This window comes from Anas platyrhynchos, chromosome 11 (genome assembly GCF_047663525.1).
Source record: "Anas platyrhynchos isolate ZD024472 breed Pekin duck chromosome 11, IASCAAS_PekinDuck_T2T, whole genome shotgun sequence".
Lineage (NCBI taxonomy): Eukaryota > Metazoa > Chordata > Aves > Anseriformes > Anatidae > Anas > Anas platyrhynchos.
The window spans coordinates 1157109-1181599 of record NC_092597.1 but is presented as its reverse complement, the minus strand read 5'-3'; the positions used below and the strand labels follow the sequence as shown (position 1 = coordinate 1181599).

The following is a 24491-nucleotide window of genomic DNA, read 5'->3' as shown; positions in this document are numbered from 1 at the left end:
ATGCGTCACAGCCTCGCCCCTCCCCTCCCCGCACTGTGGCAACGGCTCCTGCGCATTCAGCGGGGGCGTGCGCAGTGTGCGCAGTGTGCGCAGTGTGCGTAGCGCGCTGCGTGCGCGGCGTTCCTAGGGCGCGGCCGGTGCCCCGCCTGGAGCTGTTTGTTTGTGCCGCTGCGGCGGCGCGGCGCGGCACGGGAGCGGAGCGGAGCGGAGCGGAGCCCGGCCGGGCTCGGCGCTGCTGCGGTCGCCATGTTGAGGCGCAGCAAGGCCGAGGTGGAGCGCTGTGTCGCCTCCGTGCAGGCCTCTGCGGCTTCTCGGAGAGAGGTGAGCGAGGCCTCGCCGCTTCCCTTGGCCGGCGGGGGGGGCGGCGGAGGGGGTCCCGGTGGGGTCCCGGTGGGGTCCCGGGTGGGGTGGGGGGCTAGGGGGGTGGCCGGCGTCGTGAGGGGAGGGTTGGGGCTGCAACACAGAACAAGTGTGTTCAAGCTATCTCAGACTGATGACATCAGAAATAAATTACTGTATTGATGCATTTTGTATATAAACTGAGAGTAGGTGGGATTTCTTAGGTGGGAAGAAAACATTTTACCTATATTGAAACAGTTGTGAGTGATATGTACTAGATCAGGACTAAGTACCATCTTTTTTGTTTACTCTGTCAGATTTTAGGGGTTCTTTTTGCAACATTGTTACATTGGGGGAAAAAAACAGGCTGTACTTTAAATGTAGCAGACTCTCTTCTTCTACTTCTTCTACACTCTTCAGTAAGAAGTGGTTGTGAAATGTCACAAGTATTAAGGCTTGTTGCTTGCTTCACCAGTAACCTCAATTTCACGTTTGTAGCCTTGGCCAGTTACAGGAAAAGCATTGTTTTCCAAATCCCACATCTTTCAAAAACAAAACTTTGGTTATGAGGAGCGGACTGGAGCTGATAACTAGTTATCAAATTCAGTCTCTCAAAAAGTATCACCCATAATTTCTGAAGGCATAGGAGATCGGTATCTGCTCACGTATACCTTCCCTTCGTTCCTAAAAGTCTTCCAAATATTCAGTAGGAGGTATAATGACTTAAAACAGGTAAAATAAACTGAATTCCTTACATGCTACAAGAATGCTTTTGCATAATGCTACATCCCTCAAGGCAGGGCACAATCGTTTCCAAATTCAGAAATGGATAGCAATATACAAATGGCTTGTCATCAGAGTGAAAAACTCTCCAGTCTTGACTGGGTATTAAGTGAACCTGAAGTATGACTCTCGTTGTTCTTTTCTTTAAACTTTCTGCACAAAAGCAGGAAAGTTCTGATCAGTGGTACCATGACTTTTTCTGGGTGGTCAGTTTTGTGCCTGCAGGGACTAAGTGAGAATAGAGATAATCGTGGTTGCCAGTTGTAAGGGCCGAGTGAAGCAGGAAGCAGAAAGTGGGAATGACCCGCTTAGAGTAGTTGCCATGTGGAACAAAGATAAAATGCTGTGTTCAGGATAAACGAGGAACATTCCAGTAATGCTTTGTTACCACGAGCAAATCTGCTGAAGGTGGAAAGCCTTATATCCAAGTAACTATAGTACTTGTGATAACTAAGAATGAGGTTTTACCTGTGTTTTTTGAACAAAACCTCTTATTTTGGAAAGAATGTAACTGTGCTATTGGTCGATGTTCTTGAACATCACGATGTTCGTGATGATCTTGTTCTTTGGGACTTGAAAGTAAACGCTGTGCTTTTTTTTAAGGGAGGTGATGTAACTAACCATGATGGAACAGGTGGACGGTCAATTTATGGAGATGCATTTGAAGAAGAGAGCTTTGAAGTGAAGCACACGGGTCCTGGATTGCTGTCGATGGCAAATAGGGGTCGGGATACGAATAACTCTCAGTTCTTCACAACACTCAAAACAGTAGAAGCCTTGGACTTTAAACACGTGGTGTTTGGTTTTGTGACAGATGGAACGGATGTTGTGAAAAAGCTCGAATCCTTTGGTTCTCCCAACGGGTTAGTAAGTGGAAGAGTTGTCATTACAGACTGTGGGCAAATAGAGAATTCTGGCTTTTGAGTATACAGATGTTCTAGCAGTATAAATCAGTATTTAGATGTTATTGCTTAATTATTTCCACTTCCTTAAAAAGGACACTTCTGATGTATAAATGTAAAATTGCAGCTTATGGTTGTTTTTTATGTGTTCTAATTGATTTTTTTTGCATGTTAAATAAGTTCAGACACTGGCATATTTTGGGTGTATTTGTGTTATGACATATTTGTATGGAATGTCAAATTTTACAAATTAAATCTTAGCCTTGTCAAAATAACTATTGTCTTCACTTTGGCTTGCTGAAGAGCAATTTGCATCGCGTTGTGTACTTATTTTGAACATGCTAATTGATGTTGATGGTCAGTAGACTGAAGGCCTTTGAAATGTCATTCTTCCTCTGATGAGCAGTGAGGAAGCTGAGGCAGCTGGGCAGGTGCTGGTCAGGTGGATGCTGTTTTGTGCTGTCTGCAGGCTCTTGGGCACTTGAGTACTTTGAAAGGTAAAGAGCAGTTCTTATGTGCAGTCTGCCACAGGATTTAGTTCATACTTGCTCGGGAGATTACCTTCCAGACCCACGTTGTTTTTGTACATGGTATGTTAAAGTGGCTGGTAACTTTTCGTGACAACCATCTCCTGGAGTGTTATCTGGGAAGCTGTGGTGCAGAGGGGGAACGTGCATGGGTAAGTTCTTTTTAACTTCTCTCTTACAGCTCGGCGCCAGGACTATCAGTATTTTTTTCAGAACAGCCGACTTGCTGTTCATATATGCAGTTAGAGATGACTATAGACATCACATGTTTCTGTCACGCGCTATATCTTCATATCATGCTTTACTTCTGAGGCTAGCGAGAGCAACCCTTCCCTCAGCCTCTCCAGGGAACGCTGCTTACACAAGCATTACCCTGCACGCCCCTAGCGCACAGATTCGACCCGTGCCTGCGTTACACGGAGCTGTAACCCAACAGCGAGCCTCTCCCCTGCTCGTCCCCGTTTCAGCTCCACAGCACGGGACGAGGCCCCGCCGTTGTTCCCGTTAACCCCCTCCGCCCGCCCCGGTCCCTCAGCGCAGCGGCCGCCTCGATTTCACGTTGGTAGCCTTGGCCAGTTACTGGAAAAGCATTGTTTTCCAAATCCCACATCTTTCAGAAACAAAACTTTGGGTATGAGGAGCGGACTGGAGCTGATAACTAGTTATCAAATTCAGTCTCTCAAAAAGTATCAGAAGGGTCTTCCTATGCAATTACTTTGAAAGTGTTGTACATCTAAAATGTGCTTGTTGTGTGTTTTCCGTTCAGAAATCGTTGAAAGGATTCCAGTTCGCTAAGCTGTATTTTGAAGTAAAGGAGTATGAACTTGCTAAAAGGTAATACGCGTTGCTGTATTCTGCTATTCTGTTCTCTAAAGTACTTTAGAAAAGCTAAGTGAATATGAAGTAGACTGGAGAAATCAAGATCACTATCATGCTGCTTTACAGTAGCAGTAGATGTGGGTATCAAGTGCTGTTTAAATCTTTATAAAACAGCAACTTAGATAATAATTATTAACTAATAATTAGTTAGGCTTTTATTCCATTGTATTATGAAGTAATTACAGTTACAGTTTCTTTCTCTTTTTTTTTTTTTTTTTAGTAAATACCAATACTTGGTGGCAAATAAGTAGCGTCTGTACATGTAAAAATAATGTTGTTCTGTACTTTAAGGTCCAGACCAGGTATCTGGAACCAACCATGACTGCATTTCCTGTATCACATGTTAAATTCCTGCCCTGCTTCCGTGGACACTGGGGGGGGGCGGGGGAGGACAGAGGGACTCGTATTATTGAGGAATATTGATCCTTTTTTTCCTGCTCCATAGGTATATATCTACATACCTCAGTGTGCAAAAGAGAGATGCGAGAGCACACAGATTTCTTGGACAAATTTATGAAGCTGAGGACAACATAGAAGAAGCTTTTGGATGTTACAGGGTAAGTACTCCACCGACCTCCGATGTCCTGCTTTAATCCATTGTAAAGGGACTTTTAAAATCATTCTGTTCTGGACTTTTCTTAAATGCATAGAAGAAAACATGTTTGTGGAAAAAGTGTAATATGTATGCTTTCTGTTGCCAAAGGTGTATATGACGTACTGCAGAGGGGATTCTTCATTTGATGTGTTTTGCTTCATCAGTATTTTTTTTTAAGATGATTCTTTTGTGACCTAGACTGGGTCTTTGTGCTAGCTGCTACTAAATTCTTTCCATATCTTACATTGCCCTTTGGATTAGGGAATTTGACAGCAGTGACAGATTCTTAGCAAGGGCTCAGGTGACAGCAGTAATCTAGTTGCTACTGGAAGACTAGACCTAGGGTGTTTTCTAGTTGTTCGTATTTATTGCTTTTTTGGGGGGTTTTGTTTGGGGGGGTGTGAGATGGGGCAGGGCGAACATAATTGACATTTATTTGTATGATTGCCCAATGAAAAATTCACCATCAGAATGCCTTTGTTCAGGTTTTGGGGAGGGAGAGGATGTGCTCAAAAGTTTTGCTGCCAATACATCCCAGCTTGTCGTAGGGTGTGACTTAATTATATATTTCTTCAAAAATGTCTATATGGAGTTAGACTAAAGGTACGTAAGAGTCCAGCTGCCTGCGTATAGCTGGTGGTGGGGGCAGAGTAGCTGGCTTCTGCGTTTTTTCCCTTGGAAATTCTTTCTTTTCTGAATTTTTGCTCTTTTGAGTTGCAGCAGATGTATCTGGGTGCTGTAGACTAATGATGCATTTAGCAACTGAGGTCTTTCTTAACTCATTCAAAAAGTATTTACTAATAGATCTGTCTAATTTGAATACCTGTGTCTTTTCAATGACTGTTATAATTTTCTTTCCCATTCTGTGTGGATTGCAAGATCAGGTTACCTTTTTTTTCCTGCCTTTTTTTCCAGTGTGCGTGCATGGGGAAAACTAGCGTTCTGTGGAGTTGAACCCAATGCAGAAAGATCTAGTACTGAAGATAGCGGAGTTACTGTGCAATAATGCCGTCACTGATGAAAGAGCAAAATACTGGGTTGAAAAATCTGCTAAGTTGTTTCCTGGAAGCCCTGCTGTTTGCAAGTTGAAGGTAAATGCCAATTTCCAACCTCTGTTCTGTGACGTTCAGAAGCTTCTAGCGTCTGACTGGAGGAGCACTTTTCCCGTGTCATCTTCTGTAAAACTTCCTGGCTAAATTATTTTAGAATCTTGAGTATTAAATCTAATGGAATTAATATTCTTTAGATGTAATTCTTCTAGAATTTATTCTATTTTTCTAGATTTCCTATTCTTCTATTTAAAGAAATGTTAATTTCTCTGCCATTTGACACTTCGGTCTAGCTTTCAAGAAAACTGCAACTGCAGGCTTTCGTACACTTGTCAAGGTTTCAGGGTTGACAGTCTTCAAAAATGCAGGAAAATCATGTTAGTAGTCACATCCAAGAAGTTAAGACTAGGTAGGCAGTTCTCTATTTATTGTGTGACTGGCAGGAAGGTATCAGGCCTGAGAACTCAGACTTCCTTGCCCTCTATGCTGCTTGTTTGTTTTCTAAATTTGGATTAAATAGAGCAGAAAGTAAGGAATGCTCTAACTCTCGATTGCTGCGTAAAAGCCTTCAGTCGCACAGTCTGACTTTTGCACAGGTATTAGTTTTGTGTAACACAGCAGCAATGACACTTAGTCTTAAGATGTTTGTTTTAGACAGGCTATTCTGTGGCAGGGTATGCTGCCTTTGAACCAAATGGTTTCACAAGCTGAACATGCCATCCATAAGAGACAAATTCTGATTTTTTTTCCCTATTTGAAATGTTTGAGTGTTTCATTAAGCTTTGTAATAACTGGAAGCTTTTCAGCTTTAATAGTTTAAGTAATGTAGTTTGTGTGGTGGAGGCAAGAGTTGTCTGTTAATGTAGTTGTTGAAAAGGCCCACATGCAAGATGAAATATTAATGCGTTGCCTTCATGTTCAATAGGAGCAGTTGCTGGATTGTAAAGCACCATCGCTAGCGGAACTTCATAAATATGGTGTTGGTAAGAGGCGTTACTCTCTGAAACTCAGCATAAACATGACTGTCTGTACCAGAGGTTCTTCTAGAAATACTTCGTATTGCAGTAAGAGACAGATAGCAACACTGAACAGCTAGTATGGCCCTAATCACTCCAAAAGAGGAGTGAATATGTAAGGAGTTTCAATTTATGCTGTAACATGTTGCTGAGAAGCAGTATTGTTATGCTTGGTTCTTAAGAATCTGTCACATACTTCCCTACTTCTATCCTTTCTGTGTTCTCTAGTCTGTTCTGATCCATTTTCATTTGCTGCTGCCTGTTTAGCTCTTTGTGTTTGGACATCGGTAAGCGTCAATGGGAAGGCAGGTCTGTCTTCCTATGTGACCTATGAATATAGGCTCCGAATATGTTTCTAACCACCTAAGAATGAATTCAGCTCTGTAATAATGGCAGTGTCGGACTAATACTGGTTTGGAACAATGGGCAGTAATGTTTGTGTTATCGTCATTTGTGCCAAAGATGTACACTTGGGTCTTCAAGACAGAACAAGGGAGGACCAGGAATGACAAAAAGGAATTTGCATTGGGGCTATATGGGTGCTCACGCTCATTGCTAATGTAGTCGGTTAGGTAGGACTAAATATTCGAGCAAGAGGCGTATCTATTAGTATTTTTAGAGTCGAGTGTGAGGCAGCCTTTATCAGAAATGAAAGTGCTCAGGTTCCCTAAATGGTGGACTGGCTTCTCTTTATTCTAAACTAAATTCTTAACAGAGAAACTGTGACTATTGTACATCAATTCTCATTGTATACAACTAAATTCCTCTTAATTTACTCGGTAGCAATTTGTTAAATTGCAGTTCTGAAGTGTTTCACTCAACGGGAAATAGGAGAGGTCCGGGTCTATTCAGCAGTTAATCACTTTCCTGAAGCCATAACAAAAAGGAAACTTTGGCTACCTCATGTTTCAGTCCGTGCATAGATTGATTCAAACAAGTTATGGAACAAAACTTTGAGCATTTCTCCGTAATTCTTTAGGAGATTACTTTTTCATTTCAATATGTCTTGCTTTATGCTGGTCGCTGTAAACGCTTAAAATACACTTTCGCTGTTTTGGATAAGCAGTCTTTATTTATTTAAGACTATATTTTTAATGTAAAGTGTGTTCTTTTTCTCCACAGATAACACCTTACCATCCCATTTGGGTAAAAGTCAGAGTAATAGCGAACTGCAAGTCGCCCGTCAGAATCTCCAGGTAGGAACTGTAATGGCCTCAGACATTTTGTAATGATCAGTAATGTTACAAAGATTCTCACTTTTGACAGAGAATTCAGAAATTACTAACTATATCACTGTCATCATCCACCTCTTCCCCTAAATTAGTTCACTGACTTGGTAATGACATGGGTAGTGGTTAGATCAGATATTTGCTCTGCTGAAGGGAGTTTGAACACAGTGCTATTATTCCAAGAGTTGTGTCTTGTGATGCGGTGTTGGCATGGAGAGAAACACCTGCAAGCACTGCTTTTCCTGACAGCACCTGGAACTATGCTCTTCACTCTGGGCATTCAAGAGCACTTGCCCTCTTGACTTGATCTTCTGTGAAGACCATCCCTTCTGCCTTTACTTTTCTGCTGCTGGTGACTCCCAATAGTTTATCCACCAGCAGGCTTGGGCCACTAACTAAAGAGCTCCCAAACCTGCATTGGTTTTATTCTGTAACAGCTTCTGTGCTTCTGCTAGATTTCCTGCTGGGACTGTCTTTTGCACCATCCAAGATGAAAAGAATTGTGCGTATCTTTTTTCTCACCACTTTCCTAGAGGTGCTTTCCACTAACTGAAGAAACAATACAGCAATCTAGTGTTTAGGGCACTGGACTCTTTTGTCTTACAGATAATAGCATTATCCAAAACTTCTGGAAACAAAATCCTACTTTTAATTGTCTATGCTGTTACTTGAACAGCCATGCAGAGTTGAATTCTGCATTTTGGAAGGCCAAGCAGTCCTGCCGCAAATCCAATTGAATGTAGATGGCCATTAGGATACTTCTAATTAGTCAGCTATTGTGTAACACTATAATTAAAAACAAAACCTAAGCATATCTGCAGAGGAAAGAATTCTAGTTCACTATAAATCGGTAATTTCATGTGTTTCGAAGGCGTTTCAACATTTTTTTTCCTTGGTATAGAGGGAGCGTTCAGCACAGGAGAAATATGCACTGGAACTTGAGAGACGAGAACGTGCTCTAGTTGAGCGAGAAGAATTGCTTCACAGATGTGAAGCAGCTTTCGCTGCAATAAAAGATGCTGATGAAGACGTTTAGGCAGTACTTGGAACTATGAAAAAAGTACAATAACTTACTTAGTGATTCTTATTGCTCCCCATACATTTTAACTTGCTTGTAGTTTTCTTAAGCCATCATATGTTTGCTGGATATAATGCTTATTTCTTTAAAGTGTTTGAAACCCCCAAATGAAAGATTTAGCATAAAAAGTGCCAAACTGTTGTTAGTGAGTTTGGTGTGGTTTCCAGTTCAGAATGGTGCAATGAATTGTGGGATGTGTAGGTACAGATTACTGTTGAAATTTGGGAAAACTAGATTAAAATGAAGCAGTTAACCACTGGGTTAGAGAGGTCAGTAAGACTGGTGCTTCCAGTATTTGCAGGTCTTCGGAACAGACTAGACAAACATTTGGCAGGAATGAAGTGATGCACTTTATTATGATACAGATGGTACCCGATTTGATAATGGAATTGGATGGTTTAGACATCCTGGCACCACCTACAACAGCCCTGTGGTCTGTGAAATTATTGCCAAATCCCTGAAGAACTGTGAAATTATTGTCAAAACCCCAAATATGCAAGCCTTATAAAGCATTGTGTAATGTGGTTTGGAGAAATTGAGAATATTAATTCTTTTTTTTTTCCTCTCAAAACCTTTCACTTATAATTCTGCTGTCCCTGACTGTTTTGAAAGTTTATGGTCAATTTCAAGCCACCTTGCTCCTGTTCCATCCCAAGCTGGGCAAGCTTTTCCTAGGCTTGGTTAACTCTAAAGGTTTGGCCTTTTCAATGGAAGTAATTGAGCACTCCGTTTGGAGCCTATCTGTAGCATTTTCTTTGTTGATGAGATCATTTCTATATTTACCGCTTAAGTCCTTTTTGCAGCATGATAACAGTCTGAGAGTGAGGCTTAAGAAAATGTAGTGGATGGTTGAATTCCTAGTGCAGAAGACAACACTTCTGAACAAAAAGCTATTTTCACATAGAAGATTCTCACGGTTTCTGAGAAATGGAATGTTACTTTCTGAAAACATTTGTTTTATACTCGGCTTCAAAGCCTCAGTGTTGGTTTTTTTTTCAGAATCTGCTGGAATATATTTAATTATATTTCAAATTTCCAGTGAAGGGGAAAAAAGACATATTCCTTGGTTTCTTTTTCAAGGCACGCAGGTTTTGGACTGTTACAAGTAATTGTCGCTTCAATTTTCCTTTGTTGCAGTTTCTTTTGTCTGTTTTTGCTTATATTTTAATGGTATGTACTGGTATTAAATTATATTGTGGACTAATAATAATAACAAATATTAAAAGATTACTATCTTGAGTTTCACAATTATTTTTTTCCAATTCGATGAAATGTAGCACGTATTGGATACATTCCTGGACATTGCAGGACAGGTGTTTAAGTACAGGTGAACTAAAGCGTCTTAACTATCAGCAGTGAATAGTTAGAATATTTGAAAGATTCAAAAAAAGGGAGAATTGGGCATATTTGTGGTTAAAATGGATGCTAAAAGAAAAAAGAGCTAAGTGTAAACAAAAGCTTTGACATTTGTTTTCATTCACAATTCTTTCCCACACCTGACTTAACTGAGGAATGTACAAGAGGATCAATGAGAAGATCTAGGTATTTTCTGGAAAAAAAAACAAGATCCATAGGCTGTACACCATGGCTCCCATTTTCTTTATATTTCTTCTTAATATGTGGTGTGGATGTTGCTTTCTTCACTACTGGTGGTATGTGCAGATTGGACCATGAAGAATTACAAATTTGATCTTTGAAAGTTTGTCCTGTTTTTTAACACTGAAATGGAACTTAGTTGAGAATTATTTCTAAAAAGACTCTCTTGTTAATCACGTTTTAAAATTTGATATTTCTCTAGCAGCATGAGACAAAAATGAGCCAACTGAGAGAAACCTTGAGAAAAATGACTGATGAAAATAACGAACTGAGGTCATCGCTTAACTCTCTGAGGGAAAATAACGAATTGCTAAAAACCCAGGCAAGATTAATTATTTCCTGTTACTAGCTTTACGAGTTACAGTCAAGTAGTCAAGCAGTACAGTCAAGTTTATAAGTAGCTTTGCAAGTTACAGTCAACAATTTTAAATGTTTGAACAAGTTGTTTGCAAAATTGCTGATTTTGTTTCTTTAAGACAAGAATTGTGTGAATGGTTGTAAATACTTTCTGCTTCGTTTTCTAGTACATGAAATTTAGTCTCTCAGAGCTTTTGCAGTATTAAAGACTTTAGAGTTAGTTATTTTTGAAAGTGTTAATTAAAGGAGTATTTTCTCTGTTCTTAAAGGCACGCTGAGACAGTGGTTCACAAGAATACAAAGTTAAAGTTTTCTTCTCACTTGACTTAAATCTGACCTAAATGCTGACAAGCAATTGCTGCCTAAACTCTTTTGACCGTTGCTCCTTCAGTGAATTGCAGTTCTGATGCTCTTGAGTATGATTAAAATCATCTGCTTCCTAGTCTCAGTAAAATCTTTCTCTTTCTCTTTTGTGCAAACTGAAGTATTCATAGAGGACTTACATGATGATCAGGATGCTTGTTGTATCCATAGAGTATGCTACTTATATTTAAATGGCGGTTATAGTTTGCCCCATATTCTTTTCTCACAGTCGCAAGTGATATATGAGCAGTATCAGTAGTTAGAATTCTGAGTGAAGAGAAGAACAGTTGTCTGAAGGTAGATACAAGAAAACTTGTGAAGGTTTTAGAGAGATGTTCGTGTAGTTTGTCTTCAGGAACGTCTGGATACCTTTCACAGAGCTTTTCTGTACAGTTGTAGCAGAGGGACAGAATGACAATTTCACGAAATCTTTATTCTTCCAACAATGCTAGTTACACAGTTAAAATTTAGCATAAGTAGATTGTATGAAATAAAGCAAAGGAGTGTATTAAATGTATTAAAATGAGGATCATGCACAGATCATTAAATATTTTCTTTCTCCTATGATCCATTTAGTTAGAATTATAAAATAGAGTGATTTTGTATGTGAAAATCTCTTCCCAAGGCTTTCATAAACATTTGTTTAAGCACAAAATAAAGCATGTGCGTATTACTAATGTACTCGTATATTTTAGTCTATTGGTATTGTGGTTTAGAAAATCATAGACTTGAAAACTGAAATAACTGATGTTGTGGATGTGTTACAGTTACTACGGATTTCAAAAGTTTACGACCCCTTAACTATTCTTATGGACTGGATCTCAGACCAACACCTTAGCAAAATAGAAATACAAGAAGAGAGAGAGGGCAGTGAGAAACCTCAGTGTGCTAAAGAAAACTACACTCTAGAAAATTGTATGAAGGTAAAGGCATTTGAATTTGTTTAGGTTGAAATGTTAAGATTCTTTGTATTATTTCTGAGTGTAACAGGTCTGCCTGTTTTACACACGCTTTGAATACATGAATTAAAAGAAAACAGCAGTTAATCCATCAGTATTAATTCCAACAGTGAGATGTAATAGATAATTTTTCATACAGATATTTATACAGATCATTTTTAAGGAAATGTGTAGTGTGCAGTCTGACCTTGAGATTCCACGTGTCTTTCTATTTTAAGTCACTTTTCTCAGCTGATAATTTATCTCGTGTTTTATCTGTAATACTGTATGTAATTCCTTTTTCCTAAGGAGATACACACGTCTAATTTAAAGTATTTTAGTGCTGATACTAGGTATTAAAAGTTCAAGTTATGTCTTATAAAAGATGATACCGTGCTATACTTGTAACGCTTTTTTGGGATACCGAGGCTTGGAAATCAGTGAAGCGTTCAGGAAATCTGCTTTTTCTGTTTGTTTGTTTGTTTGTTTGTTTAATTATTATTCTATCTAAAATTTGTAGCCCTTGGTATTAGACTTCAGAGCTTGAGCTCACACAATGTCTTTCCACTTTTTGTGTAAACCTGTGTAAAATGTAAATTCAGTATATAATTCTGTTACCTGTACCAGATCTGCCCAGTGAGTATTTGTACATGTAGTCTGTTAAACTCCGGGAATACGTTGATTTTAGTTTGGTTTAGTTTTGCTTAGTTTGCTTTTTACTTGTGGTTAGCTTGTACTGTAAGTTCGTATACTGCACGTAGCTTTGCCATTCTGTATTTTTACAGCTTTTGCCTATGGTCACTGGACAGCTCCAGTGGATGCCATTTGTGGATCCTAAACTACATATGTCTGTGATTCAATTTATCTACTGGTCTCTAAGGCAGATAGACACTGGTAGTCAGGTAAATTCCCAAGAGATATTTTGTATTATAAATGAGTATGAAAAGTAGATATTTTCAGGGAGTATATATAAAAGAAACTTTGCTGTCTTTGCAAAGCATAAATGCCTACCACAGATACATAGCAAATGAAAAACTAATTCTCACCAAATTAACTTTCTCACATTCGTTGTAATATTTTGCACCGTGTCTGTAAACATATTTTTGCACACATATGTGATCTTTGTTGCAGTAGTGTGTAGCATCTCAGAAATGGTATTTTCCATATGTGCTTACAAAACTTGTGAACTAGGAAAAGAAATATATTTTTGTTCGCTTTATGCATGAGATTTGTTGAAATTGATGGCAACGTGTGGCAAAGTAGCAACGGTATTTTGATTTCTTTGTTCTCTACTCAGTGTCTAACTGAATAGAACTAAGCTGGTGGTTCCAGTGCTAATGAGAACGTATTTTAAATGAGCTTGTTATTAAGTTTGATTCTGAAGTAATATTTCTGCACCGGTTTTTGAAAAGTCCAATACATCTTACCTGTACAGTATTCTTAAGGGTCATGTTTAGACCTTAGTTCTGTAAACGCTTTTGTAGGACCTAGCTTCAGGCATCTTCACAAAAGAGGGTAGTGTAGTAGGCAGCACTGATTAAAGCTGAGTCTGAACTGACTTTATTCTGGAACCAGAGGCAAATTAAATAATGTCAGCATATCAGGGGCCCTGACTACCTTGTTTCTTTGTGAAGTGTGTGTTGACTAGGCCCTGTGCTAATGTTGTTCAACTGCTTGTGGAACGCAAAGTAGTATCCCATGTACAGACTATATTGCAATACACGGTCACGACATCTGCTATTTAATATTTAATCCTTAGGGGAACATACGTACTTAGCAGACATGATTTTCATGTATTTTAATGTTTACGCTAAATGTGCACGTTGTTTGAAACAGGATGCAAGCATGACAGCAACAATGGAGAGACTTGCAGAAGTTATTCTCAAAGGCGCAGTACAAAAGGGAAGCATGCAAAAATGGACTAAAAAGTCTACACGGAGTAAACCAAAAGCTGCACATTTCTTTAAAAGCTCCTCTATGCCTTTGAGGTTTCTGTCAACTTTAGTTGTGCTTAGAACAGCAAAACGAAGTAAGTTCTGGTTTTTATTATGTCTTTTTTAAATTATCTTTTTCTTTTTCTTTTTTTTTTTTTTAAATCTTATTTTCAGGTATGTGCCCGGACAAAAAAACAAATGTACAAAATGCAGCAGTTCAATGATACTGTAGCATCTGTAATGCTTTAGTAGTAAAGGATGTTTTATTTGAATTTTACCACCTGATGAAGCATAATATAGGGAAGCAAGTATGAACCTTGCTATTATTCATGTCATAATTTGTGTGGTCATTTTAATATGCTTTATTTATGTCAGTGAGATCAACGTATTTTGTGACAAAGGGGAAAAGAGATGTTGGTAATTCTCTCAAGCAATCACCGTAGCAGTGATTTGTTTGTCAAGATCTGCACTGCATATAATGGTACAGCTAATTGCTCCTCAGTAAACTGAAATCAGTAGCAAATTCAGAACAGTTCTAGAATTTCATTGCTTTGTCAAAGTTTAATGTAAAGCTCATACTCTATCTAGCTCTTACCTCTCTGCTGTCTCCCCTTTTCTCCTACCAAGTCTGTCACTGCAAGTGGCTACCCATAAACATTATCAGCATTGAAGAATGCTACCATATGCTGATGCAGTATAGTAATGTATTTTGTTAACAGGCAAAAGCAAACGAGGTCGTACTTGTCTGGAGATATCGCAGTTCTTAGTGACTTTTGCTTCAGTTCATGAGAGTTACTCCACTTGTGCAATTTCCAGGATGCTGTAGTATCTCTTCTCAGCAGCAGTTTCTTTAAAAACAAACAGGGCCTGAAAAGACAAAAAACGTTTTCTTTGAAGTGATGACAAAAATACTGACCTGTGCAGTATTTATACTGGTAGTACTTAGAATAAGTAGGATTTAAACATTCTGGAAGACCACCCTGTCACCATTAATAAACAAATACAGTATTTCAGCTGTTGGAGGGAAGAATCAGTGTATTTTCAATTTCAGTATCATATAGTTTCAGTCAGAATATTTTGGTGAAGCATGATTACCCTGAAATTGAAACTCACATTTCTAGAAATGTTTGATGAAAATGATGCAAATGAATTACAATACAAAAAAAGTACTTATTGCAGAGATTAACTATAAGCAGATGAAAGCTGTTGATCAGAATGAATCAGTTTAGCTTCTCATGGTCGGTTTTTACTGCGAGCCTATAGAACATGGAAAAAAATTACCTGTTAAATTTATGTTGAAACTTACCGTGTATGAATTTTCATCACTGACCACATGTCTAATGATCTAGCGATGACAAAGCAGCACATTCAGTTTAAACATATATATCCTGTTCCCTTCAAGATGCTAATATCCAGCAGATGGCACTGTAATTAAACTTTTGCTATGTGATAAATTTTCCCCTTACTCTTAATTTTCTGTGCTCCAGATGATCAATGCTATTCCAAGATATTGAGGAAGATTTGACATCATGAAATTAAGAAAACTGAATTGATTCACTTAATCTAAATTCTCTGAATAATTTAGTGTTCTCCAAAATGGATGCATATATAACGTGGATGCATATATAACGTGGATGCATATATAACTTAAACTACAGCTTTTTATGGAAAGGAATGTGAATAGTTGCTGTCATGACAGTAATTGCAGTTATTCAGATGAATGAGCCTTTTACTCCTTTATTAGAGGCTTCCCAGGTGTTGAAACCAATATAGTCCCAAACTATGCAGCTTGTGATTTCTTTTCTCTCTTAAGGAAGAGATTAGAAAGGTGTTATATTTGCAAATATATTTTGCTCAATTTGTGAGTTGTAACTTGTCTTTTTTTCCACTCACAACAATTTTTGTAAGGAATAAAAATAGGCAGAAGATGCATTTAAACAAATAAGTAAATTAATATTTTCAGCCATTTAATTTTTTTTTTTTATAATTAGTATATATCTGCAACAGTAACTCTTAGGATAAATATTCATGTATTTGTGATCATCTAATGGAACTGTGATTACATAATTTTTATTCCCTGTTTTCTGTTATCTTTCAGTGAATTACCTGACTCAGGCATTTCGTTCCCTTTGCGTGGACTTGAAGACAGATGAAGGAAAGATCTTATTTTTGCAATACCGATGTGTGCCTATCATACTAAGCCACTTAACTATATCCAAAAAAGTCTCCTTTTTATTGCACTTAATGCATTAGTTGAGATGGCCATGAACAACGATAAAAGTGAGTAATTGAAAAAAATACATACAAAGTTATGATGAAAGTAGGTGAGGTAAGCATAAATACCAAATCAAAAATAACGTGCTGCTTCTCTATAAATAACCTGATCTAGCATTAGCATTCATTTGTGTCATTTAAATTCATTAGAGATATAAAGTATGTTTCTGAATTGTCCGTCTCTTCTCACTGTCAGCATCCAAGCTTTACATCTTGTCCTGGTTGCTTTCTTAGTGGTGTGATTTTTTTTGATGTTTAGTTTAGCTTTTCTGTTTATTCCACTGGTTTACCTTGCTGATGTTTTGCCAATGAGTAATTTTCTTTTGAAGTAAGGCTGTGCCAGGGCAGCCATTTCATGAAATCCTGTTAGCAGGTGGAGATAAAATAAATAAATAAATAAATAAATAAACTTTTATCTTTTTTTACCCCCCTAATGTGAACAGCTCACCCCTAGCCATTTTTCACTTTAAAGTAATTGGAAATGGCACATCTGTAAGGGATGGTTATGTTTCAATGAGTTGTACTGTGGTGTGGTCCTATAAAAGGGTTAATAGTCTCCTTCACAGTGGTTTTCCAGGTGACACAGGCAAAGAATCAGTTGATAACAATCTGGATGAACACACAAGTAGTGAGCCATTCCAGTGTCATGTGGAACAATCCTTGTTAATTTTCTTAAAATAAAAAGTATTCATTGTTTTTTGGAACAGAAAAGGGAAGGAGAAGGGACTGCTGCTATTTGTGAAATGTATATTGTTGGCTTGGGGTATTTTGTTACCATGTACTATAGGGGCAAAAACAGAAAGCGTGTTTGACTTGGGATGGAACAACGTTGAGTTAGAAGGCATTTTGTAGTGAGATAAGTGGCAGAAAGATTTACCTGATGTTGTTTTCATCCTTTCAGACCGTGTGGTTAGTTTATCTATTTGTTTTTTTTACACTAAAGTATTTCTAATCATCATAATTTTGATCGGTATAGTAACTGGGAAAGAAAAACCTAAGCAGGGTTGATGGTATCTGACATTACTTTGAAGAAAAATTCCACTAACAGTACATGTTCTGTTATCTAGTAGTAGTCATTTCGATCTGCTGGATGCCTAGATTTGGAAGAATAATGGAGATAAATTGTGACAAGTTCACATTTTGCCATGTTGCTTGTAACCTTGTTGCATGTCAAATGTAACCGTTCAGGTATTGGTACCATCTGTTTCCTATCTATACCTAGTATCTTAATGACAAATTAGAATTAATAGTCTTATTGCTGTTCATCTTTACTGGCACGCAGCTTTTCATGTACCCCATCCCTGTTTGGTTCAGGTGTTTCACATCCAGAATCCTGTCAGTCTGTCTTGTTATAAAGGTAGTTCCTGGCCTCCAAGGTGTAGGTTTTTGTTCTGGTCTTTTCTGATCTTTGTAAACTTCTGTTCAGTCCAACTTAGTTCTGTGACATAAGGAATCCTGTTCTATTTTTAACCTTTTTTATTGCTTTTTTTTGTGTGTGTATGTTTGTGATGGTCATTTAAGAATGATGGTGGCCTCCCGTACATCCTGTGTCATAGCTGCGTGAAGGTCTTGCACATCTAGGAAGCTGAAGAACAATTGATACCATCCTGAGGTCAACATGTACTGGGTGATGGGCTGGACCTGTCCTTGGGCTCTCTTAACTCGTGGTCACCCACGAAGGCATCCACACTCGAGGGGCCTTGCACTGACTATTACCTCGCCTGCCCTCCGTTGTGCTATAACCACTGGCTCTTACCAGGCCCAGCTGTTGACGATGAGAATCAGTTAAACTCAGCAAATGGTTCCAATCTTGCCAGTGACTGTGTAAGAGACAGCAGCTCATCAGCAAGCTGTTCAGTGTAGTTACTGGTTCTTTTTCTGTGGTCCTTATGTAACTTTTCCACGAGCTAACTCTCCATCACTCTGTTGGGTTGGTCCGGTCTCCTGGCAGATCCGCATGCAATTAGAAACGAGGCAAAACCGTAATGGTTAATTTGTTAAAACATGAACTTCAAGCTGGTGTTCCTGACAGTCTTCATTTTCTGAGGTGACAGAGCTTTAGCTATAAAACAGAAATTTCTGAATGACAATAGCTGGTGAGACTTGATGCTGTGAGTGACTGATCACTTTGAGGGTAAATTTCAGATGAGTTCTGTCAACAGTGATAAATTGCTCATTGTTCATTACAGTCTACCAATGAAGTTAAGTTAATGTAACTACCAAATGCTGCAATTTTTTATGGCTCCTATGGGAGGCTTTTGCAGATTATTTAAAATTGTGTCAAATCCTGACCGGATAGATTCCAAGTTAGTTTTTCTACAGTAGTTAATAAAAACAAAATCTGTGCAGAGATGATGCAGAAAAATATGTAAAAATACACAGTTTTTATTCTTCTAGTTCATCAGATAGACAGGCATTTAAATTATATGCTTATTTTGTACATTTGTGATGATTTAAAATCTATTCTGCAAAAGCTTATTTGAAATGAATATATAAAATGAATAGATAAACAATGTAGGAAAAATCTCTTTAAATGCATGTCTTTATCAGTTTGCTTTCATGTGATTGAACTTTGTGAAACTTGAGGTATTATTTCCACTTTGGCTCTTCTGCTTTATGGTAAAATTCCCTCAGCGTATTTTTTATATTGTTTTATAAACCTCACAGTTAAAACATTTTACAGTGTATCTGTATGTATATGTGTGTGTATATATATTAATAAAGTTTTCTTCAGATACCTTAAGACCGGTATTTTTAATAATAAAATAATACAGTATTATTGAGACCAGTAAGAACAAGCCAGCAAAGAAATGGCCAAGTAAGCAGAATATGGTATTTGTTTACACCTACAAAAAGGAATTTAAGGCATTTTTAGATATTTAAGGATATTTATAGGAATAAATTGTAGGACCTCCTTCTTCTACAGTAAAAGTAGAATAATATTACAATAACTATTAATTTAATGGCATATTCGAAGTAACTATATCCTGGGGCATACCAAGTGTGTTTATACGCTAAGGGCAGAGTGCAGTGAATAGTGACTTGTTTTGTTGGATTCCTAACAAATGTGTTCAGTTCTGTGACCTATTAAATCGGTACTTATGTTCTTTATGGTGTTGCTCTAAATCAGTCTGTACTATTAGAATCAAGAGTGAAATAACACAAGGGAACAGATTTTACTTTATTCTGAATTGACTAAGTTTTGGGGAGCAGGATAAATAGAAAAGATTATACTATATGGCCATGTTTAAAAATTATCCAGCATTTTACAGGAATTGTTTTGATATTCAGGTGTTCTTATCCAACTCTGACCTCTCAATTACGATTCTGCCTGTCTTGAAACGGTACGGTGACAGTTTTGATAATGAAAAGCTGTCTAGTCATCAGTGTCTACATGTACTATTTCCGTACGTCATTTTGCAGCAGCTTAAAATATTTCCTTGTCAGTTTTTTTAGCATAGCTTAGTGTTCTCCTCATGTCATCATAAGAAAAGGAGCATTGAATAAACATGTTGAAGATGAGATTTTTTTATCTGAGTTTAAAATTGCTCAGTGTCCTGTTTTCCTTTGTTCTCAAGGGAATAGGCCTTGTTTTAATACCACAAGTGCTGGTAATATCAGAATTCTTAGGAACTTGGGTGAGTTTTGTTCGCGGTTTTACCTGATTTTTGCATCACATGCCTAGAATATACCCAGTTAGTACATTGTTCTCATGGTTGCACAGCATGAGGCGCATATAAAACCCTCAAAAGCTATAAATCAATGATTTAGTTTTCCATGAGCCAAGTGCTGTGATTAAACTTTTTAACTATTTTCTTTTACAGTTTACTTAAAGATTTTCCTGGAGGACTGCAGTAATGAACGCTTTTTCCATACTTTGGCTGCATTGCTTCAGAATCGCGAGCTAGACATTTCGATTTTGGAAAGGATTTGTTTTATATTACAGAAAGTCTCCGAAATAAAGTAATCCTTTACTACCGTTTTTCTGTTAATTGCCATTAGATCACTGAACTTGGGGACCTTTCTCTTTTTTTAAAAGCGCATCTCTGTTTTGACGTTCATTTGCTCCAATACAAATAATGCTGGACTTTCATTGTTAGCAATTATGTTTAAAATGTTTGTCACAGATCTGTAAGATGAATCTCTCAATTTGCCTATATATCTGTGTAGTTCAGAATATGAACTAAAAAATAACTAGCCTAAAGAACATATATTCCTCATTTATTTAGATGACGAGAATGCTTAGAAGAAAACCCTTCTTTTCTTCCCCCGACCTTCGGTTTTACTGAGTTACTTGGTAAAAATGTCCTCTGAAAATTGTTTTGTATGTGACTTAAATTTCAGTTTTGTCAATTTTCATCTCTATCAAAACAAACAAACAAAACAAACAAAAAAACAACACACGGTTTAAAGTCTTGAGCCATTTAAGACTTTGGGGGAATGTTAACCTTTACAGAATAGGTTTCTGTTGCTTACTGGTTACTAATTTATTATAACAAAGACCTTCAGCATGTCAGTGGTAGAATGCTGCTGAGTTCCGTTGATGTGCATTATTTAATGGGATTGTTTCATTTATAAAAGCAGGTATTTACACTAAACTGTTGCTTACATTAGAGTTAGTTATTTACAAAACTGAGGGTTTTGTTTGATTTTTCTTAGGAACAAAATTGAACTCTGGGGGAAAAAAAAAAAAACAACAACAACAAAAAACTTCCTGTAAAATACTCTAATTTAAATCATATTTTTCATTGGAAATAAACTAAAGGTGTACTCAGAAATCCAGATTTTTTAATTTGTTTAATTAAAAGACAACCTCACAGGTGGTGCCATAAATCTTAAGAAATGAACCTTGAAATATTCTTTAATTTTTTTATCCTTGGTTTTGTAGTAGTTCATTACTGCATTTGCCTCGATGTTATTGTGGATTTTCTGTACACATCCTGTTTCTGAAATCTTGCTTCTCACTGGGGAAATCTTTTTACAGGTTTTCCTTGATCTTCCACTGTACTACATGTAAATACCATTTAGTCAAGAGAAAGCATAGTTCTTGATGTGAGGAATGTTTTAACAATTCCAATTCGTGTCCATAAATTCGTGTCCATAAAGAATAATTCTGTTTGAATCCTGTCTGCCTCTGGGCCCTGCACTGGCAATTTAGTTCTTGAACCACAGATGCAGTGTGTCCCAGTCTCCCCCTCATTCCAGTCAATTTATCACGTCTTCAGAAAACACTCCTTAAATTTATGAACCTGTTTGCTTTTGTTATTCCTGACTTCTAGTTCTAACAGTTACAGGTTTTTTTTCTGTCTTCTTCGAGATTGATTTAACACTGCTATAGATGTTATGTAGATGACTGTAAATAGCTGGGAAAGAATGTTTTAATTGCTCATGAGTCGTCAACCTGTTTGGGAGTTTCAGAACAACTGATAATAACTGGTGACTGCTGGTGACTGTTATGAGATCCTTGGTATCTGGCCAGGGGGGCCAAGAGATTAAGAGGAAGAAAAAAGAAGCTGAAGGACGGTTGGGAGACAAGACCTGTGGAGAGTGTACAGAGAGTGTTCCATAAACTTGGAATAGTGCCGAGTAAGTACAAAGGGTGAGAGGAAGACTATGAGCCTTCAGCATGAAAGACCCCTAGAGACCCCCAGAGGAGACTGATGCGCATGCTCCAGTAGGAGGAACTGGACCCCGGAAGCTAATTATAATAATCTATTTTTTTAGAAGTAGTAATGAATATGTATTAGTCTAGGCGCATGAAAATCAGCTGCTTGATGTAACTGGTGTGCGTCCTGGTGGAGCGGAGACTCCCGGTGCACCCAGCGCTGTTTGCTTACCTCTATTCCTTTATATTCTTTTAATAAATCCTATTTTTTTATTTAATCCTAATTTGAATCCTGAGCCATTTATAACAATTTGGGGGCTCGTCCGGGATGGTTATAGTTCCTGAATTCTGATTTAATCTAGGAGAGGCGCCCCACCATTTGGTGGCTCCTGTTTGAGTCAGATCGGGACTAATGCCATCCTGAACCTGAATAAAGGTAAGCAAAGAATTTGATTTTTTTTGAGCTCCCTTGTTGCCGGCTGTTTTTTGCCCGTAATTCTGCGCGCGAAGATCCGGACGAAGACGACAGAGTCGTTTGGATACCGTTCGGTTGGATTCCGGTGCCCGGAATCGAACCGGATGAAGACGACAGTCGTTTGGATACCGTCTGGTTCGATCCCAGACGAAGACAGCAGAGACGCTGGTGGATACCGTCCGATTGGAGTCTGGACGAAGACGACTGATTCGTAAGATACCGTCCGGTTGGGTAAGGGTACGGTTGCCAGTTTTTGTGTGTGAGAGTGTAACTGAGACTTCTAAAGTCAGCGTGGAGGTCTTTTTGTTTTCTCACTGGTTCTAATCTCCTGTCGGGGGGGCTGGACCGGTGAGAAGAGGGATACGTGGGTGGGTGATAGGTCCTAAACCCCCTGCAAGACACTCTCACTGGGCAACCAAGGGCTGTGGGAATTGCCACTAGTAAAATTCCCGGATGGGTCAGATAAAATCGAAGACCAAGGACCAGAAAGGGAGAAAATTACCAGATATATGACCAAAAAGTCCAATATGAATAATGATTAGAAATTGGAACAATAAGGGCCCCAGAAAATTAAAGAGTAAATTAAAAATGATCCAGTATTTTATGACAGAATGACCAAAAGAACCCTTAAGACCCCCTGTATTTTGATCCACGGAGGACGGGGTCTGTCAGGCTTTGAACACTAATAGTAGAATACCCGTGGATCCAGAAAAGAGCAAGCTGAAACATTGGAATTAGAAATTAGAGAGCAATTGATTAAGAATGAATATGTGCTCCATTTGTGCCTGTGCTGCGCTTATACCACCAGATAACAGGAGCCTCTCGGACCCCGAGAACCAGATCAAAAACAACCTCATGGTTCAGACTTTAACCAAGGGGTCTAAGATAAGGAGGACTGTTCACAAAGGGACAGGTTATGTGTGTGTATAGGAATGTTCATGTATATGTAACTTTTTACTAAAGCAACGTTAGGCCTGCACGACTTTGGGGGGACTACCCGCCCCGTGCTGCACGGCACTGAGTAAACATACCTACTTTACAATCCTACTGATTGTGGAGTCAGCTTTCTGAGAGTCATTTTGGTGAGCCAGGCAGGAGACACTCTGCTCGGCTGTGGGATCGGCTGCAGCGTGGACGCCCCTAGGTGCACCCTGAGTGTTTTTGCTCGGAGGGGACTCCACTCTCGGCTGCTCACCGCAGGAGCAAGGATCTCCTGAAACTGCAGACAAACGGTATGTTTTCGGCTGCTGGAGGGATACTAACTGGAGTGTTAATAATTGTATGTGTTTTTATGTATGTATTTTGTGTTGAAAGTATTTGTGTAAATGTAAGGGTTTGAAACAAAGTGTTACAAGTCACTTCACGAAGAACACAGTCAGAGACAATACTTGTTTGGTTGGTTATCATTCTAAATTATATTCCTGTGGTATGAATGAGATGTGCTGGAGGCCTCCGTGTGCGATGGTGCTGTGTGAGTGAGACGCAGCGTTGCTGCAAAGCGAGTGCAGAGTTCCGATCCGTTGTTCCGTACTCTCCGCAAGGGGAGTGGGCAGAGACGAACGAAGTGCTTGACAGACTGAAAAGAAGTGCTGTTTTATCCAAGTTTTGAGTGGTGGTGCCTAATATATGGGCCCGGTGTATCTTGTGTATCCTATTTTTGCTCTTAAATGTTTTGACTGTGACAAGAAAAAGGCAGGAGCATGACATGACATGCTTCCTGCAACATATGAGGCCCGCACAGGCCGAGACCTGGACTCGCTGAGACCTGAACAGGCCGAGACCAGAGCAGTGCTGGGAGAGCCGAGACACTACGGAGGGACTACCGCTGGACGGAGAGAGCCCTGAGAGACGCTGCGGAGCCACGGACGGCTCTGAGAGACACAGAATAGACCTGACAGAAGCTGCAAAACGCGGGGAAATTGAAGTAATTGCGGAACATCCGAGATCGAGTTGCTACGGGAGACCAGAGGCGTCAGTGGACACCGGTAGCTGACCCTCACTGTGAGGCGAGTCGGCACAGAGCAGAGGGGCGGACATCAGGACCCTGCAGCCTGTCTGACATAACCATGGAGGCAGCGGCAGCAGCGGCTGTGCTGCTTCACTCTGGCATTCTTTTTATAAAAGGTTTATCTTGCAATGCAAAAAAGACTATTCGTCCCCAGATCGGTGTTATAACTATTGCTAATGACGACTTAGCTCTATTGCAGGGCAGGAGTGCAGAGACGCAGATCACACTGCCAAATGACCACCGGCAGGCTCTTTCACAAACCTAAGGTTGCAGCTGGCACTGCCTGCAGCCGTATAGCAGACGTTCCACTCTCTTTCCTAACTAGTAATCATGTGTCTCATCCATTTGTGGTGAATGGTCAGTGGCAAAAAGAAAAGGGGGGAGGCAAAGACAGAAACGGTACAAGGAGGATGCCACTGACACTAACAGCATGGGTAATAGGAGTAGTATAAGTGACACAGGTGACGGTGCGGGGTGCTGGGTGCTCTGCCTGCTGCTCGCCTTCGCCTGACTGTGCACTGCTGCCAACGGTGCTAGAGTAAAA

The 24491-nt window shown here is 39.0% G+C and overlaps 1 protein-coding gene across 1 annotated transcript; it reads left to right on the top strand.

The window, feature by feature from the left end:
* LOC140003379 (peptidyl-prolyl cis-trans isomerase-like) lies at positions 1-18602 on the top strand. Its single transcript, XM_072043255.1, has 4 exons — positions 1-321; positions 1726-3987; positions 4964-13680; positions 15684-18602. The coding sequence occupies exons 1-2, from the start codon at positions 247-249 to the stop codon at positions 2044-2046; spliced, it is 396 nt and encodes a 131-aa protein (XP_071899356.1). The 5' UTR covers positions 1-246; the 3' UTR covers positions 2047-3987; positions 4964-13680; positions 15684-18602.
* The last annotated feature ends 5889 nt before the right edge of the window (positions 18603-24491 follow it).

What these genes read in the sequence shown, in the direction of transcription:
- LOC140003379 (XM_072043255.1), top strand. Translation starts at nt 247, where the DNA reads ATGTTGAGGCGCAGCAAGGCCGAGGTGGAGCGCTGTGTCGCCTCCGTG. An exon ending in CTGCGGCTTCTCGGAGAGAG is followed by an intron (nt 322 to 1,725) that starts GTGAGCGAGGCC and finishes CTTTTTTTTAAG; the next exon opens with GGAGGTGATGTAACTAACCA.